The sequence below is a fragment of the Diaphorina citri genome, unplaced genomic scaffold (genome assembly GCF_000475195.1).
Source record: "Diaphorina citri unplaced genomic scaffold, Diaci psyllid genome assembly version 1.1 scaffold2113, whole genome shotgun sequence".
Taxonomy (NCBI): domain Eukaryota; kingdom Metazoa; phylum Arthropoda; class Insecta; order Hemiptera; family Psyllidae; genus Diaphorina; species Diaphorina citri.
The window spans coordinates 13388-29157 of record NW_007379538.1 but is presented as its reverse complement, the minus strand read 5'-3'; the positions used below and the strand labels follow the sequence as shown (position 1 = coordinate 29157).

The following is a 15770-nucleotide window of genomic DNA, read 5'->3' as shown; positions in this document are numbered from 1 at the left end:
AGAGAAGCGATATTAAACTTTAAAGAGACAAAAAAAAATAAAATAAAATAAAGAGAGAGAGAGAAGAAATCCTGAAACGTTATCAGTATGTAAGAGATAAGAGAGAAATAATGGAGGGGGGGAATTTTATAAATTTTACATTGAGGAATTTCAGAAATTCAGACTGAATTCAGTTACATTTTAAATTTCCAACGGTTCACACGTGTGTTACGAGCGGCGTGAACCGGTGCCGTGCGGTTTCGCGAACGATTTAATTGTTTGAGGTGTGCGACTTCACGATTCGATATTTTTTGGGTGTGTGATTACACGAATTATTTTTAGGCGTTTGCGATTTTTAATGTTTGTTTTGTGTGAAATTACCAATTTTATTTTAAAGTTTTCTTGTTTTATCGATGCGATCGAAACGAAATGTTGTGTTTGTGTTTTGTTTAGATTAGGTAAATAAATTTAGATAAATAAAGGTAAAAGAGAACGTGAAAATAGCGATCTTGTTCAAGTTCGGATCAGGTACCCAGTGCCCTTGGTATATGGCTATACAAGTATACATCATTAAGTTTAACATACCTACACCGTTTTTATCCAAGATTCCAAAATTTGGTTCATAAAACGCTCCAATTTTTATCAAGTCCCAAGGGGATTTTTTTCCAAAAAAAAAAAAAAAAAAATTGCAGTGACCATTATTATAGATTTATAGGGTAAGGTTAAACACTAAATGGAGTTTTCACAATTAGAGCAGTGATTAGTGTTATAAAAAAGCTTTCTTTTTCTTTGTTGTGGCTTCTGGATAACTACAACTTTTTCATCTTCATCTGTATGGATCTATGGTTTTAACATTGGTATCTCTCCAGCATTAGATATCACAAAATCACCATTTCTTTTTATCTTGTGCCACTCTCATATTAAAGAAATAAAATGAATTTTTGGAACAACTGGCATTCTCCAAAACTGTCCTCTTCTCTCCAATTTTGAGAGGATGAGACCTTGATTTAAACTCTCTATCTAGTTTTGTAGAAAAAAATCTAGGTAGAAACCTGAGAAATTTTCTTACACATTATTGTTTCATTTCTTCAGAACAATATTTTCGTTTTCAGAGTTTTTACCAAGAAATGTTTATACCATGTTGACAAACAGTTCAAGATTACTTTCGTTTTTTAGTTGGTGGTTTAAATAAACAAGGTGTTTTCTTATGTCAAAAGATATTTATTCATTGTTAAATTTGTTACGTAATGGGGGGTACCTATGATTTGTTATGTAACGTGTTGCACAATAGTTTGTTGACTTAGGTAAGGTATAGGTATCATGTCGTCTCACCTACTAGTGTTGGTAATTTGCCAAAAATTTTGCAAAAAAAAAAAAAAAAAAAAAAAAAAAAAAAAAAAAAAACAAGAGGGCGAAACGAAAAAAAAATTTAAAAAAAAAAAAAAAAAAAAAAAAAAAAAAAAAAAAAATACTAGAGTGGCACATGTGTACAATTTGTCAATGGAATAGATGGAATATTCTAAGATCCAAGCAGAAGAAAATACCTAAAAAGGGGGCCCGCTCATGTTCTTAAAAAAAGCCCTTTATATTTCTATGCAGTGAAATAAGTAATTCATTTCAATTTGTTCAGTAGTCTACTAATGTACATTAGTCATGTTGTTTTGTTTATGAATTATCAAACCATAATAGCTCCACATTATTACATCACAGATTAGGCACCTACCTACATGTTTATTTTCTTCCTATTTCACCTTTGTCCTATTGTTTGGTATACTGTACAAGTCTAAAGATCTCTTGATCCCGCGCTGGACCCCGCGGGATTGGCCAAATCCCGCGCGGGATCCCGCGGGATTGGAAACGTGCGGGATTTGCGACCCCTACACACAGGCCCTTAAATCCTATCCCGATACTTACGGTTAGCTTCCTTGCACTGTCTGATAGCCTCGTTGAAGCCAGAGCACAGGGACAGATCACTCTGTGTGTTGGCACACTGAAGGAATTGCTTGATCTCCCAGGCGCAGGCTCCAGTAGGTTCAGCAGCAGACTGAGATCCTTGTTGGTATGCAGGTGCAGGGGCAGCTGGCGCAGCAGGGGCTGCCTCTTTGGAGTCTGAGAACAAAGGTAGATTGGTCAAGAATGAATCAGACTGCTATGATTTAAAATTCCAAACTTTTTTTTTTGTGGAGAGGGGGAAATCTTCAAAAAGACACCCATTGCGAAAACCTTTGCAATGGGGAGTGTGGGATTGATGTCCGGATACCGGGACATCCAGACCCACTAAAACCCAACCTCTCCCTCTTCCCATTAGGGCCCTGGAACCAGATATAATTCCAAACTGGATCATAATTTCGATACCTCAGTGAAGGTGTATTTTCCTTTCAGAAACTGAGACACTCTGAGAGAGTCTCAACTCTTCTGAGGCTCATTTCTAAGTTGGGACTGAATAAACAAGCTCTATTAGCTATCTTTATAAGTACAATTGAGGAGCTGATAAAAACCTAGAGAAAAATAGGCAAGACGTAAAAGCTAGATTTGGCCTTAGCAGTTAAAGAGCTAACTTTGATATTTACACATAGGGGAAAGGAAACAATAATATTAGGTAGTGAAAAGGTATGTACACAGCTGGAATTGAAGCAAAGTATCTTGACATTCTTGACCCTAACAAGTGCCTTCTAAATACTCACCGCTTCCACTGAACATGCCAGTCACAGCATGCCCTATTGTGTGTCCGACAGCCGATCCAATAGCGACACCTCCAGCAGTAGCGGCCATCTGAGCCATGAGTCCTGGGCCTTGTTGTGGAGCGGCCATGGGTGCAGGCATGGTTGGTTGAGCTTGCACTGGGGCTGGAGTAGCGGGTGTGGGACGAGGAGCAGGGGCAGGTGAGGCACGGGAGTGTCCTCTGAAACATTAGATGGGAAATTCCAAGTAGGTAAATACTTTTGGTACTTGTTCAGAAGTCACGTCAATGGGAAATTGTTACCAAAAGAACTGTCAAAAATTTGCAGTGACCATTATTATAGGGTAAGGTTAAACACAAAATGGAGTTTTCACAATTAGAGCAGTGATTAGTGTTATAAAAAGCTTTCTTTTTCTTTGTTGTGGCTTCTGAATAACTACAACTTTTCCATCTTCATCTGTATGGATTTATGGTTTCAACATTGGTATCTCTCCAGTGTAAGATATCACAAAATCACCATTTCTTTTTATGAATCTTACGTATTCTTGAGAGTTCATTATCATTCCACTCCGAGGATTCATAGGTCTTGCATTGTAAGTTTTGTTATTAGTTCTAGAGAGAAACAATCAATAAAATATATTGACAGACTGCCCTAAGAAGTTTGAGTTGCCAAAAAGATAAGGTGTACTTTTTCAGAGAGAAATTTTGCAATAAGGTACTTAAATTAAAATGAAATTGAAATTATGATTATAGTGACAAAGTGACATCCATTGGATTACTGAGATTGGTTATTTTTAAACTTTGAAATAAAATTGAGAATTGGAGACATGAAAATCAGAAATTGGTTTAACTTGAACTAGGTTCAAACTCCAAGTGTAGTCTTGGACATTTAAAATGGGTTTTTGATGTTGAAAAATTTCTGTTCACTTGGTTCTCAGATTTGCGTTGACAAATGCTGGTCTGTTATACTTGTATATTGTCAATTATCAGTGTGTAGACGAGGATGAGTATGGTGGAACTTTTGAGATGGCCAAGGAAGGATTCATGACATCATTTGCTGCATTTCTCGTAAGTTTCAGCCATCAATCTGTTCTCAATATCCTAAAAGACAAATAGTTTATTTGTGGTGGGCGTGGGACGAGGAGCGGGGGCAGGCGAGGCACGGGAGTGTCCTCTGAAACATTAGAAGGGAAATTCCAAGTAGATAAATACTTTTGGTACTTGTTCAGAAGTCACATCAATGGGAAATTGTTACCAAAAGAACTGTCAAAAATTTGCAGTGACCATTATTATAGGCTAAGGTTGAACACAAAATGGAGTTTTCACAATTAGAGCAGTGATTAGTGTTATAAAAAAGCTTTCTTTTTCTTTGTTGTGGCTTCTGAATAACTACAACTTTTTCATCTTCATCTGTATGGATCTATGGTAACTCTCCAGCATTAGATATCACAAAATCACCATTTCTTTTTATCTTGTGCCACTCTCATATTAAGGAAATAAAATGAATTTTTGGAACAACTGGCATTCTCCAAAACTGTCCTCTTCTCTCCAATTTTGAGAGGACAAGACCTTGATTTAAACTTAACCCTCTATCTAGTTTTGTAGAAAAAAATCTAGGTAGAAACCTGAGAAATTTTCTTACACATTATTGTTTTATTACTGTCTACCGCGGCTGTTCTACTACCTAACCTCTTCTGGGCTTTCAAGATAGCAACGAGTGTCCATGATAAAGTAAGTCTAATTTCTTTTTATCTTGTGCCACTCTCATATTAAAGAAATAAAATGAATTTTTTGAACAACTGGCATCCTCCAAAACTGTCCTCTTCTCTCCAATTTTGAGAGGATGAGACCTTGATTTAAAGTTAACCCTCTATCTAGTTTTGTAGAAAAAAATCTAGGTAGAAACCTTTTCTTACACATTATTGTTTCATTTCTTCAGAACAATATTTTCGTTTTCAGAGTTTTTACCAAGAAATGTTTATACCATGTTGACAAACAGTTCAAGATTACTTTTGTTTTTTAGTTAGTGGTTTAAATAAACAAGGTGTTTTCTTACATCAAAAGATACTTATTCATTGTTAAATTTGTTACGTAATGGGGGTTCCTGTGATTTGTTATGTAACATGTTGCACAATAGTTTGTTGACTTAGGTAAGGTATAGGTATCATGTCGTCTCACCTACTAGTAAGTGTTGGTAATTTGCCAAAAATTTTGCAAAAAAATATTAGAGTGGCACATGTGTACAATTTGTCAATGGAATAGATGGAATATTCTAAGCAGAAGAAAATACCTAAAAAAGGGGCCCGCTCATGTTCTTAAAAAAAAAAAAAAAATCCATAAGTAATTGATTTCAATTTGTTCAGTACCTAGTCTACCAATGTACATTAGTCATGTTGTTTTGTTTTATGAATTATCAAACCATAGCTCCACATTATTACATCACAGATTAGGTACCTACCTACATGTTTATTTTCTTCCTATCTAACCTTTGTCCTATTATGTCTCTATTGTACAAGTGTAAAGATCTCCATTTTTTTCAATTGAATATGAAGCATAGAAATGTTGATTGTTGATTGCTATAAAACAAGTAGTGCCTCCATTCCAGAGAGATCTTTGCACTCTGCATTTCACACTTTACTATAAAAATTATTACACATGTTATAAAATATTATGCAATAAGAGAACAGAGAGAACTTTGCACTCTGCATTTCACACTTTACTATAAAAATTATTACACATGTTATAAAATATTATGCAATAAGAGAATATTTAGATACTGTGACATCAAAATGTGCAACTTTACAAAATTTGCACGACAACTTTACTAACTATCTTCCCCTTAGCAAATTCAGATTCACATCCCTCTTATCTACAGCTTAAGTCCTGAGATGAAAATAGGAATTCCTGGTGTTCCCAAGTTCTTCTTAAGAGACATGACCTTAATGTGTGGAAATTGGGTTTGAGCATAGTGATGATACTAGCTTCCTGTCCCTGAGGCAACTGAGATGAAAATAGGAATTCCTGGTGTTCCCAAGTTCTTCTTAAGAGACATGACCTTAATGTGTGGAAATTGGGTTTGAGCATAGTGGTGATACTAGCTCCCTGTCCCTGAGGCAAGAGGCAGATTAGTGTTTGTCATTTGTTCGTACAAATCTAAAATGGGTGCCTACTACTGCTTTTGAGGCTCCAGCAACTGATGTAGGTAACTAGCTGCTCATTATACAATAGGTATCTATGACCAGAAAACAATGCTATCAAGGGAATGAACTCGAGAAAGAGCCTAGACATCAGATTTTATCATGTACAAATCTAAAATGGGTGCCTACTGCTTTTGAGGCTCCAGCAACTGATGTAGGTAACTAGCTACTCATTATACAATAGGTATTATCTATGACCAGACAACAATGCTATCAAGGGAATGTACTCGAGAAAGAGCCTAGACATCAGATTTCATGGGTTGATGAAACCACGTTTCTACACCCAGAAAATTTCAGCTCTTTTCAATCTTCTGGATTTAGGCACACATTTTCTTACCTGGACACGGGGCTAGGTGATCTACCACGTCGCACCATTTTGTGGAAACTTTTACAACGAACAGGAAAAATATCACAAAACTTTTCAGATAAAATGAACGAAAATCACAGAAGTTATCAGTTTGCAGGCAAAATTTTCTCTGGCAATTTTTTTTCTCGGGGCACACATTTTCTTACCTGGACACAGGGCTAGGTGATCTACCACGTCGCACCATTTTGTGGAAACTTTTACAACGAACAGGAAAAAATATCACAAAACTTTTCAGATGAAAAATGAACGAAAATCACAGAAGTTATCAGTTTGCAGGCAAAATTTTCTCTGGCAATTTTTTTTCTCGACGAAATTCTTTCCACACTGACTACATCTTCAAAAAGTTAACTTTGCACTACATTTCGACAGGTCAAGAGGTGATTTAAGTGAAGAGGAAGTTTGATTGGTTAGGATTCTCGTAGGGAGCTATAACTATTAACTGTAGTATCTAGTCTCATGCCCCCCTAACACGGTCAATATAGAGGGAACTATAACTGCTAAGGTCTTATCGTCCCGAAATCGAAGAGAACAAGAAGACAGAATAGGAGAAAGCCAACCGTTCCGAGAACGAACCTTATCAGTTTAGGATGAAATCCGCCCCTGGCAGGAATCGCACCCGCTACCTACCTTACAAGCTAACTTCCGACTGAGTTCTAAAGGTCAATGAACTCAGGCTGATACATTTTACACATAAACCCATATTCAGTGAAATATACCTACCTATAGGTACCTACGTACATATAGGTAGGTATGTATGTAAGTAAGTAAGAACACTCTTTGATATTCAAGTGCACTTCCCCTTGACTTTTCATTCCTCTTTACATTAAATTCCATTCACTCCTCTTTGTCAAGAGCTTAATACCTATCATTGCATTACGCCTGGGAAAAATTATCACACTTCAAAGAGAAAATACCTCAAGCAGATGATAAGAGGAGAATAAGGCAGAAGGAAGAGGGAGGAGGAGGAGAAAGAGAAGAAAAAGGAGGAGGAGAAGAAGAAGAAAGAGGCTTGAGGGGGAGAAGGAGGTGTGGGGTTGGGATTGAATAAGAGTAAGAAGTAAAGGAAAAAGAAAAGGAGGAGGAGGAGGAGAAAATGTAGAAAATACGATGGCGTGAAGTGGTGAAGGGAAAAAGAGAAGAAGAGTAAAAAGATAAGAGAGGGAGAAGAAATGAAAAGATTTCGAGAGAAGGAAAGGAAGAAAAGAAGGAGAAGAAAGGTAGACGAAAGAAAGGGAAGAGGAGAAGGAAGAGGAGAAGGAGGAGGAAATGGCATGCCCAAGAGGATTGAGAAATTAGAATATTAGATAATAAAATTATATTAGATAAGCAGTTAGGTACACATGTAGAATTGTAGATAAAGGAAAGAGAGGAAGAAGGATCAAAAATCAAGGAAATCAAACTCCACAGACAATAAGAGGAAAAGGAGGGGAGAAGAATATGAGGAAATGAGAAGAGAAAGCTAAAGACCAGAAGGAAGAAGAAGAAGAGGAAGGGAAAGGGAAAAAGAAGGAGAAGGAGGTGAAGAAAGTTAATAAACGCGATAAGAAACATCAGGATATGAGTTGTGAGATGTTGGAAATAGTGAAGAAGAAGAAGAAGAAGAAGGAGAAGGAGGAGGAGAATAATGACGAAGCAAAAGAGGAGAGGAAAAAGAGGTGAACCTCTTCAGGGATTGTTCATAAAATAATTATCTGAACGAAAGAAGATCTCATCCCTAAAAGGAACTTAGCTAACAAAGGTTCACAGTGAAACGAAAATCAGTAGTTGGGGGGAAGAGGTGCTGTGCTACAGGAAAACGGTGAAGAAAGTTAATAAACGCGATAAGAAACATCAGGATATGAGTTGTGAGATGTTGGAAATAGTGAAGAAGAAGAAGAAGAAGAAGAAAAAGAAGAAGAAGAAGAAGAAGAAGAAGAAGAAGAAGAAGAAGGAGGAGAATAATGACGAAGTAAAAGAGGAGAGGAAAAAGGGGTGAACCTCTTCAGGGATTGTTCATAAAATAATTATCTGAACGAAAGAAGATCTCATCCCTAAAAGGAATTCAGCTAACAAAGGTTCACAGTGAAACGAAAATCAGTGGTTGGGTGGAAGAGCTGCTCCAGGAAAACCCTGCCACTTAAATAGAAAGCGAAAAAAAGTTACGTTAAGCTGTGTCCACACCTAGTCGACCGGCTGTCGATCGATGTCGACTGAACCGTCCACACTGTCTCGACAACATAGGTTCACCTCGTCGATCGACGCCTGGCGACGGTCAGTGTGGGCGCACCTGATTTCAAAATACATAATATATTGAGGACTGAACTACGCATACGAAAACGTGAAAAACGATTTAGGAGCCCTCCTAATTTTTCTAAGGACCGATTGGGCCTTGTAAACTGGACTTGATACTGTCGATCGACATTGCCCGACTTGACCATGTATCTTGCAATAGGATGTATATTGCAACGTCCAGGTAGTCTGGTTTCAAGTAGTGTTTCTTTTGTTCTCCTGATTTGAAAGGATGATATTGGTCTTGCAAATCTTGTATTTCTATTGTCTTAAGCGAGACCAGATTCTAAAAGATATGAGAATGAGTCATTCGTTCAAGAGCTGCTTTGCAGAAGTTGCAGCCTGTAGTAGTCCCAGTCCGTGCCCTTACCCCTCGTTGTAGTAGGGTAGGGTAAAGTTATAGAGTCAGAGTGTGCAGGCTCGTATAGAACCTACCCAAACTTGACAATACTAGAACTGCCCGAAGTTGACGGTACTATTCATAGAACTCAGACATTCCCTCGGCCTCGACATGAGAAGAAAAGACAACCCTGTGAATGTGAATGGCTAGCCTTAGGCCAGCAAAAAAAAAAGATGGTATGAAAAGACTCTTTAACACTGCCCTTTATATTTCTATGCAGTGAAATAAGTAATTCATTTCAATTTGTTCAGTACCTAGTCTACCAATGTACATTAGTCATGTTGTTTTGTTTATGAATTATCAAACCATAGCTCCATATTATTACATCACAGATTAGGTAGGTACCTACCTACATGTTTATTTTCTTCCTATCTCACCTTTGTCCTATTGTTTGGTATACTGTACAAGTCTAAAGATCTCTTTTTAATCTCACATTATGAAGCATAGAAAAGTTGATTGCTACAAAACCAATGCCTCCATTTCAGAAAGAACTGTGTACTTTAATTTCACACTTTACAGTGATATTACACATGTTGGGATGTACTTTGGCAACATTATGCAATAAACCTTCAAACTATACTCCAATACATGATTACTGACATTAAAATATGCAACTTTACAAAGTTAGCACTAAAGCTTGATGTTTATGGAACAATGGGACTGTTATCAAAAATGCACCTTTGGCTAACAGATCATAAAGAACTGTGTACTTTAATTTCACACTTTACAGTGATATTACACATGTTGGGATGTAGGCAACATTATGCAATAAACCTTCAAACTATACTCCAATACATGATTGCTGACATTAAAATATGCAACTTTACAAAGTTAGTACTAAAGCTTGATGTTTATGGAACAATGGGACTTTTATCAAAAATGCACCTTTGGCTAACAGATCATAGCCACTGAAGTAGTTTCCTCTTGGGGAAATCTTTGCAGATCAGTTTCACATCCCTCTTAATATGTACCTACAACTTATGTCCTGATATACAAATAAGAAGTCCCTGCATTCCCAAATTCTTGTTATGAAACATGACCTAACTGCGTAGAAATTGGGCCAAGGGTTTTGAACATAGTGGTAATACTAGCTTCCTGTCCCTGAGGCAGATTAGTGTTGGTCATTTGTTCTATCATGTACAAATCTAAAATGGGTGCCTACTGCTTTTGAGGCTCCAGCAACTGATGTAGGTAACTAGCTACTCATTATACAATAGGTAGTTATTATCTATGACCAGACAACAATGCTATCAAGGGAATGTACTTGAGAAAGAGCCTAAACTGTCCTAGACATCAGATTTCATGGGTTGATGAAACCACGTTTCTACACCCAGAAAATTTCAGCTCTTTTCAATCTTCTGGATTTAGGCACACATTTTCTTACCTGGACACAGGGCTAGGTGATCTACCACGTCGCACCATTTTGTGGAAACTTTTACAACGAACAGGAAAAAAATATCACAAAACTTTTCAGATAAAATGAACGAAAATCACAGAAGTTATCAGTTTGCAGGCAAAATTTTCAATTTTCTCTGGCAATTTTTTTTCTCGATTGACCTCTCAAAGCTTACTCGAGATGATTCTAGAATTTGATCAGCTGATTTGGTGATTTGGGGCTGAACGTGTGTTGCGTGTTGTGGAAAGATGTACATCTCTTAGGTAATTAGGTAGGTATTTCTAAAAACAGAATCCTTACGTATACATAGTAAGTCGGAAGAATATGTAAATATATCTGGGCACCTACGAGCATATCTGGATCTGAAAAGGGAATAATAACTTATATGATAGATATAGATTGATAGATACCTACATAAATATGTATTACTTCTGTAAATAATTACCTGATTGAAATAATTATGATCTCCCATGTAGGATCCAAGATAAATAATATGTGTGCTGGAAATGAGGCATAGAGAGTTCAGGAAGGGGTTGGTGTCATTGATTTATAGGGGGCTGAAAATAGACATCAATATGTGAATAGGTACCTAAAACAGGAGATGAGATATATTGATATCGATCCTTCTAACCCCCACCCCTTAATCTTCGCCCCGACTTGAATTTAGAATCTTATACCTGCCTCGGTGGTGTAGTGGTCTAGGCGCTCGACTGGTGTGTATGAAGGCGTTTTATGTGATGTAAAATGCACGGCGTGGTGCGTTCAAAGCTTCTAATAACAGGCGTTTGTTGACTATCAGACGTTAGAGTAAACTTTTTTTTACAATTTATTATTTTTTATCATCAGTCAGAATTAAAATGGACTTTTTTTAAGAGGTTTATCAGAAGGAGCTATTACTGTTATGGTCTTGTCGTCCCGAAAGCGAAGAAAGAAGGAAGAAATAATAGGTGAAAGTTTGTATGAAGGCGTTTTATGTGATGTAAAATGCACGGCGTGGTGCGTTCAAAGCTTCTAATAACAGGCGTTTGTTGACTATCAGACGTTGGAGTAAACTTCTTTTTTTTTATTTACAATTTATTATTTTTTATCATCAGTCAGAAATCAGAATTAAAATGGACTTTTTTTAAGAGGTTTATCAGAGGGAGCTATTACTGTTATGGTCTTGTCGTCCCGAAAGCGAAGAAAGAAGGAAGAAATAATAGGTGAAAGTCAGCCGTTCCGAGAACGAACCTTATCAGTTTAGGATGAAATCCGCCCCTGGCAGGAATCGCACCCGCTACCTACCTTACAAGCTAACTTCCGACTGAGTTCTAAAGGTCAATGAACTCAGGCTGATACATTTTACACATAAACCCATATTCAGTGAAATATACCTACCTATAGGTACCTACGTACATATAGGTAGGTATGTATGTAAGTTCCGAGAACGAACCTTATCAGTTTAGGATGAAATCCGCCCCTGGCAGGAATCGCACCCGCTACCTACCTTACAAGCTAACTTCCGAATGAGTTCTAAAGGTCAATGAACTCAGGCTGATACATTTTACACATAAACCCATATTCAGTGAAATATACCTACCTACGTACCTGCATATAGGTAGGTATGTATGTAAGTAAGAACATTAGGATGAAATCCGCCCCTGGCAGGAATCGCACCCGCTACCTACCTTGCAAGCTAACTTCCGACTGGGTTCTAAAGGTCAATAAACTCAGGCTGATAAAATTTACACATAATATACCCATATTCAGTGAAATATACCTACCTACCTAACGTAGGTATACCTAGGTATTAACACTCTTTGATATTCAAGTGCACTTCCCCTTGACTTTTCATTCCTCTTTGCATTAAATCCCATTCACTCCTCTTTGTCAAGAACTTAATACCTAGGTATCATTGCATTACGCCTGGGAAAAAATTATCACACTTCAAAGAGAAAATACCTCAAGCAGATGAGTAATAAAAGGAGAATAACGGGGGCGGGTGGGGGGGCGTGAGATTGAACGCGCATACCCAAGGGGTACGCGGGCGAAAAAAAAGAAAGGTTGGGAACCGCTTCAGTAGATGATTAGACGGACCGGACTACAGCAAACCATTCTCCGGACCAAATTTTCGTCCGCCGGACCATCGGTCCGGCTCGGGAGAAATCAAAACGGATTTGATTTTCGGTCCGGCGGACTATCTACAACAATTTTATGTTATACGATGCGATGTTTAATTTCGTTTCGAATAACCCTCCCTCTTTGACGGATCTGAAAATGGTCCGTTGGTCCGTGTGCGTGTAATTTTTAGGTGGTCACTTCTGATTTCGTTTTGGTCTGTCTGATGTGTGGTCCCCTTGAATGCTTTTTATCTGGTTTTTAAAATGAACTCACATGTTACCTATGTATGTACTCCAGGGCCGGATTAGCTCCCCGCGGGGCCCGTGGCAGTCTGCCATTCTGCCTTATGGGTAATCCGGCCCTGATATACTCACATGTTACCTATGTAGGTACTCACATGTTACCTATGTAGGTACTCACATGTTACCTATGTAGGTACTAGGTACCTATCTACAAGCTCAAAAGTCGTATAACCTACAAAACCTATTACAGCAATAGTTACCTACAAAACAAACACGTAAATAACTTACCTAGTTAATAATAAAGTTAATCCCTACCAAAGTTTTATAGTTCTCAAGTTTTAAGTAGGTGCCTGTAAAGAAGTTATCAAGGAAAACCCCAGCTTTGGAATCTTTGAATATAGGTACAATTTATAAGGAGAAGGACCGCTGTTTTTCACAAGGAATGAGGACGAAATGAGCACTGGGAGGATATTCCTGTATTCCTGGTAATATGAGGATTACGAGATTATCTTGATTTGTATTAGCGGAATGTTGGTTTAAGAGGAAATGTCTCGTCAAAGGTAAGTCTTATTAGTGGTCTTATTGGTGGAAGAGCTCACTAAGTGAGAATCCTATCATTAAAGCCTCCAAAAAGAAAAGAAATTAGAGCCAGCCTAGTTAGCTTGGAGGGTAACGCGTCTGCCTTGTAAGCGCTAGGTCGCGGGCTCGATTCCCGCCCGGGGCAAACTTTATCCTACGCAGATAAGGTTCGTTCTCGGTTTTCTTCTATCCTGTCCCCCTTCTTTCTTTCGGGACGATAAGACCTTAGCAGTTACGGTTCCCTCTGTCAAACCTCTTTAAAAGAAAGTCTTATTAGACTGATACCAGTGATACCTACATGCTTATGATACCTTATCTCACAGGGTTTAAACCCCTTTAGATGCCCAGAAACTTATTGCTGGAAGAGCTCACTAAGTGAGAATCCTGTCATTAAAGTTTTTTTTTTTTTTTAATTAGTGTCAGTCTAGTTAGCTTAGTTGGTAGCACGTCTGCCTTGTAAGCGCTAGGTCGCGGGCTCGATTCCCGCCCGGGGCAACTTTATCCTAAACAGATAAGGTTCTTTCTCGGACCGGCTACCTTTCTTCTATCCTGTCCCCCTTCTTTCTTTCGGGACGATAAGACCTTAGCAGTTACAGTTCCCTCTGTCAAACCTCTTTAAAAGAAAGTCTTATTAGACTGATACCAGTGATACCTAGGTAGATACCTACATAGGTACTTATGATACCTTATCTCACAGGGTTTAAACCCCTTTAGATGCCCAGAATTAATATCTGAGCTCCTTCCAAGCCCTACCTAAGTGTTTGTATTTACAGTTTTAGAGAAGCCAACTATTACAGTGAGTGTGAGATGATATGAAAAGACTCTAGGTTAAGGACAGGATATTGATTCTAACACTTCCACTTCAAACATAAACAAAATTAAGAGCGGAGGAGGATGGGATATTTATATGAACATCACTACCTACAACCTACAGTACCTACATTCCATCTTGACAAAACTAGGTACCTATAGGTATATAATAGGTACATATAACATATAGTTATTATGCCGCCTATATTTTCTTACGACTTTGTACTTTCCTTATCCTATAGGAAGGAATGTAGGTAATGTAAAATCGGGTCAAAATTTCGATGGTCAGTTTTTAGTGCCAAAACACGTTTTGAGGTCACTAGAGCCTAAATCCAAAGTTTCAGCCATTGGTCCGTGTGTCTGTCTGTCCTTCTGTCTGTCTAGTTTGCCTAGAAGGTAGCACGTCTGCCTTGTAAGTGATAGGTCGCGGGTTCGCTTCCCACCCGGAGCCGAACTTTATCTTATACCTGATAAGTAGGCTTGCCAAACGTCCCGAATTGGCCGGGACAGTCCCGAATTTCAGGGGGTGTCCCGGCGTCCCGTTCAGTTTTTCATGTTGGGGCGTTTTGTCCCGAATTTCCGTTTTTGTCCCAGAAAAAATTCGGGACGCGTTTTTCAACTTTAAAATTAGGTACCTCTATAAATCAGAATTTGTTCTTAACTTGTTTAAATTTGTCATGCTTTCATCAGTTTGCTCTTCCACTTTGCTAAACCTTTATAAACGAGAAAATGTTGTATAAACCGCCTTAAACGAAACAAGCTGGGTCCGCGATTATGTTCGCGGATTTCGCGATTATTTTCGCGGATTTCGCGATTATGTTCGCGGATTTGGTGATTTTTTTCGCGGATTTCGCGATTATGTTCGCGGATTTGGTGATTTTTTTCGCGGATTTCGCGATTATGTTCGCGGATTTGGTGATTTTTTTCGCGGATTTCGCGATTATGTTCGCGGATTTGGTGATTTTTTTCGCGGATTTCGCGATTATGTTCGCGGATTTGGTGATTTTTTTCGCGGATTTCGCGATTATGTTCGCGGATTTGGTGATTTTTTTCGCGGATTTCGCGATTATGTTCGCGGATTTGGTGATTTTGTTCGCGGATTTGGCGATTTTGTTCGCGGATTTGGCGATTATGTTCGCGGGTTTCGCGATTATGTTCGCGGATTTCGCGATTGTGTTCGCGGATTTGGTGATTATGTTCGCGGATTTCGCGATTATGTTCGCGGATTTCGCGATTATGTTCGCGGATTCGCGTCCCGAATCGACATTTTGGATATTTGGCAAGCCTACTGATAAGGATCATTTTGGCTTCCTTCTCTTTTCGATTTCGGGACTTTAAAACCTCTGTTGTTACAGTTCCCTTCATTACATCTCTTAGGTAATTAGGTAGGTATTTCTAAAAACAGAATCCTTACGTATACATAGTAAGTCGGAAGAATATGTAAATATATCTGGGTACCTACGAGCATATCTGGATCTGAAAAGGGAATAATAATTTATATGATAGATATAGATTGATAGATACCTACATAAATATGTATTACTTCTGTAAATAATTATCTAGGTACCTATTGAAATAATTATGATCTCCCATGTAGGATCCAAGATAAATAATATGTGTGCTGGAAATGAGGCATAGATAGTTCAGGAAGAGGTTGGTGTCATTGATTTATAGGGGCTGAAAATAGACATCAATATTAATACCTAAAACAGGAGATGAGATATATTGATATCGGATTCTTCTAACCCCCAC

General features: G+C 38.2%; 1 protein-coding gene and 1 long non-coding RNA gene across 6 annotated transcripts in view; one reads left to right on the top strand and one right to left on the bottom strand.

Moving 5' to 3' along the window:
• LOC103518194 (coiled-coil-helix-coiled-coil-helix domain-containing protein 10, mitochondrial) overlaps positions 1–10438 on the bottom strand; it is a 31322-nt gene extending 20884 nt beyond the window's left edge. The window contains exons 1-4 of one of the 5 annotated variants that reach the window (XM_026830081.1): positions 6370–6522; positions 3785–3833; positions 2664–2832; positions 1894–2088 (exon numbers count right to left, since the gene is read on the bottom strand). In XM_026830081.1, the coding sequence (XP_026685882.1) occupies positions 1894–2088; positions 2664–2832; positions 3785–3833; positions 6370–6407 (451 nt within the window). In that variant the 5' untranslated portion in view covers positions 6408–6522. Of the gene's footprint in view, positions 1–1893; positions 2089–2663; positions 2882–3784; positions 3834–6193; positions 6347–6369; positions 6523–10275 lie in introns of those variants that run through there. The other 4 variants (XM_026830079.1, XM_008483255.3, XM_008483254.2 and 1 more) reach the window with 4 other exon arrangements.
• LOC113471145 lies at positions 3219–3721 on the top strand. The gene is made up of 2 exons (XR_003393953.1): positions 3219–3252; positions 3598–3721. It is a non-coding gene; the product is annotated as an uncharacterized LOC113471145 (long non-coding RNA).
• Positions 10439–15770: the final 5332 nt, after the last annotated feature.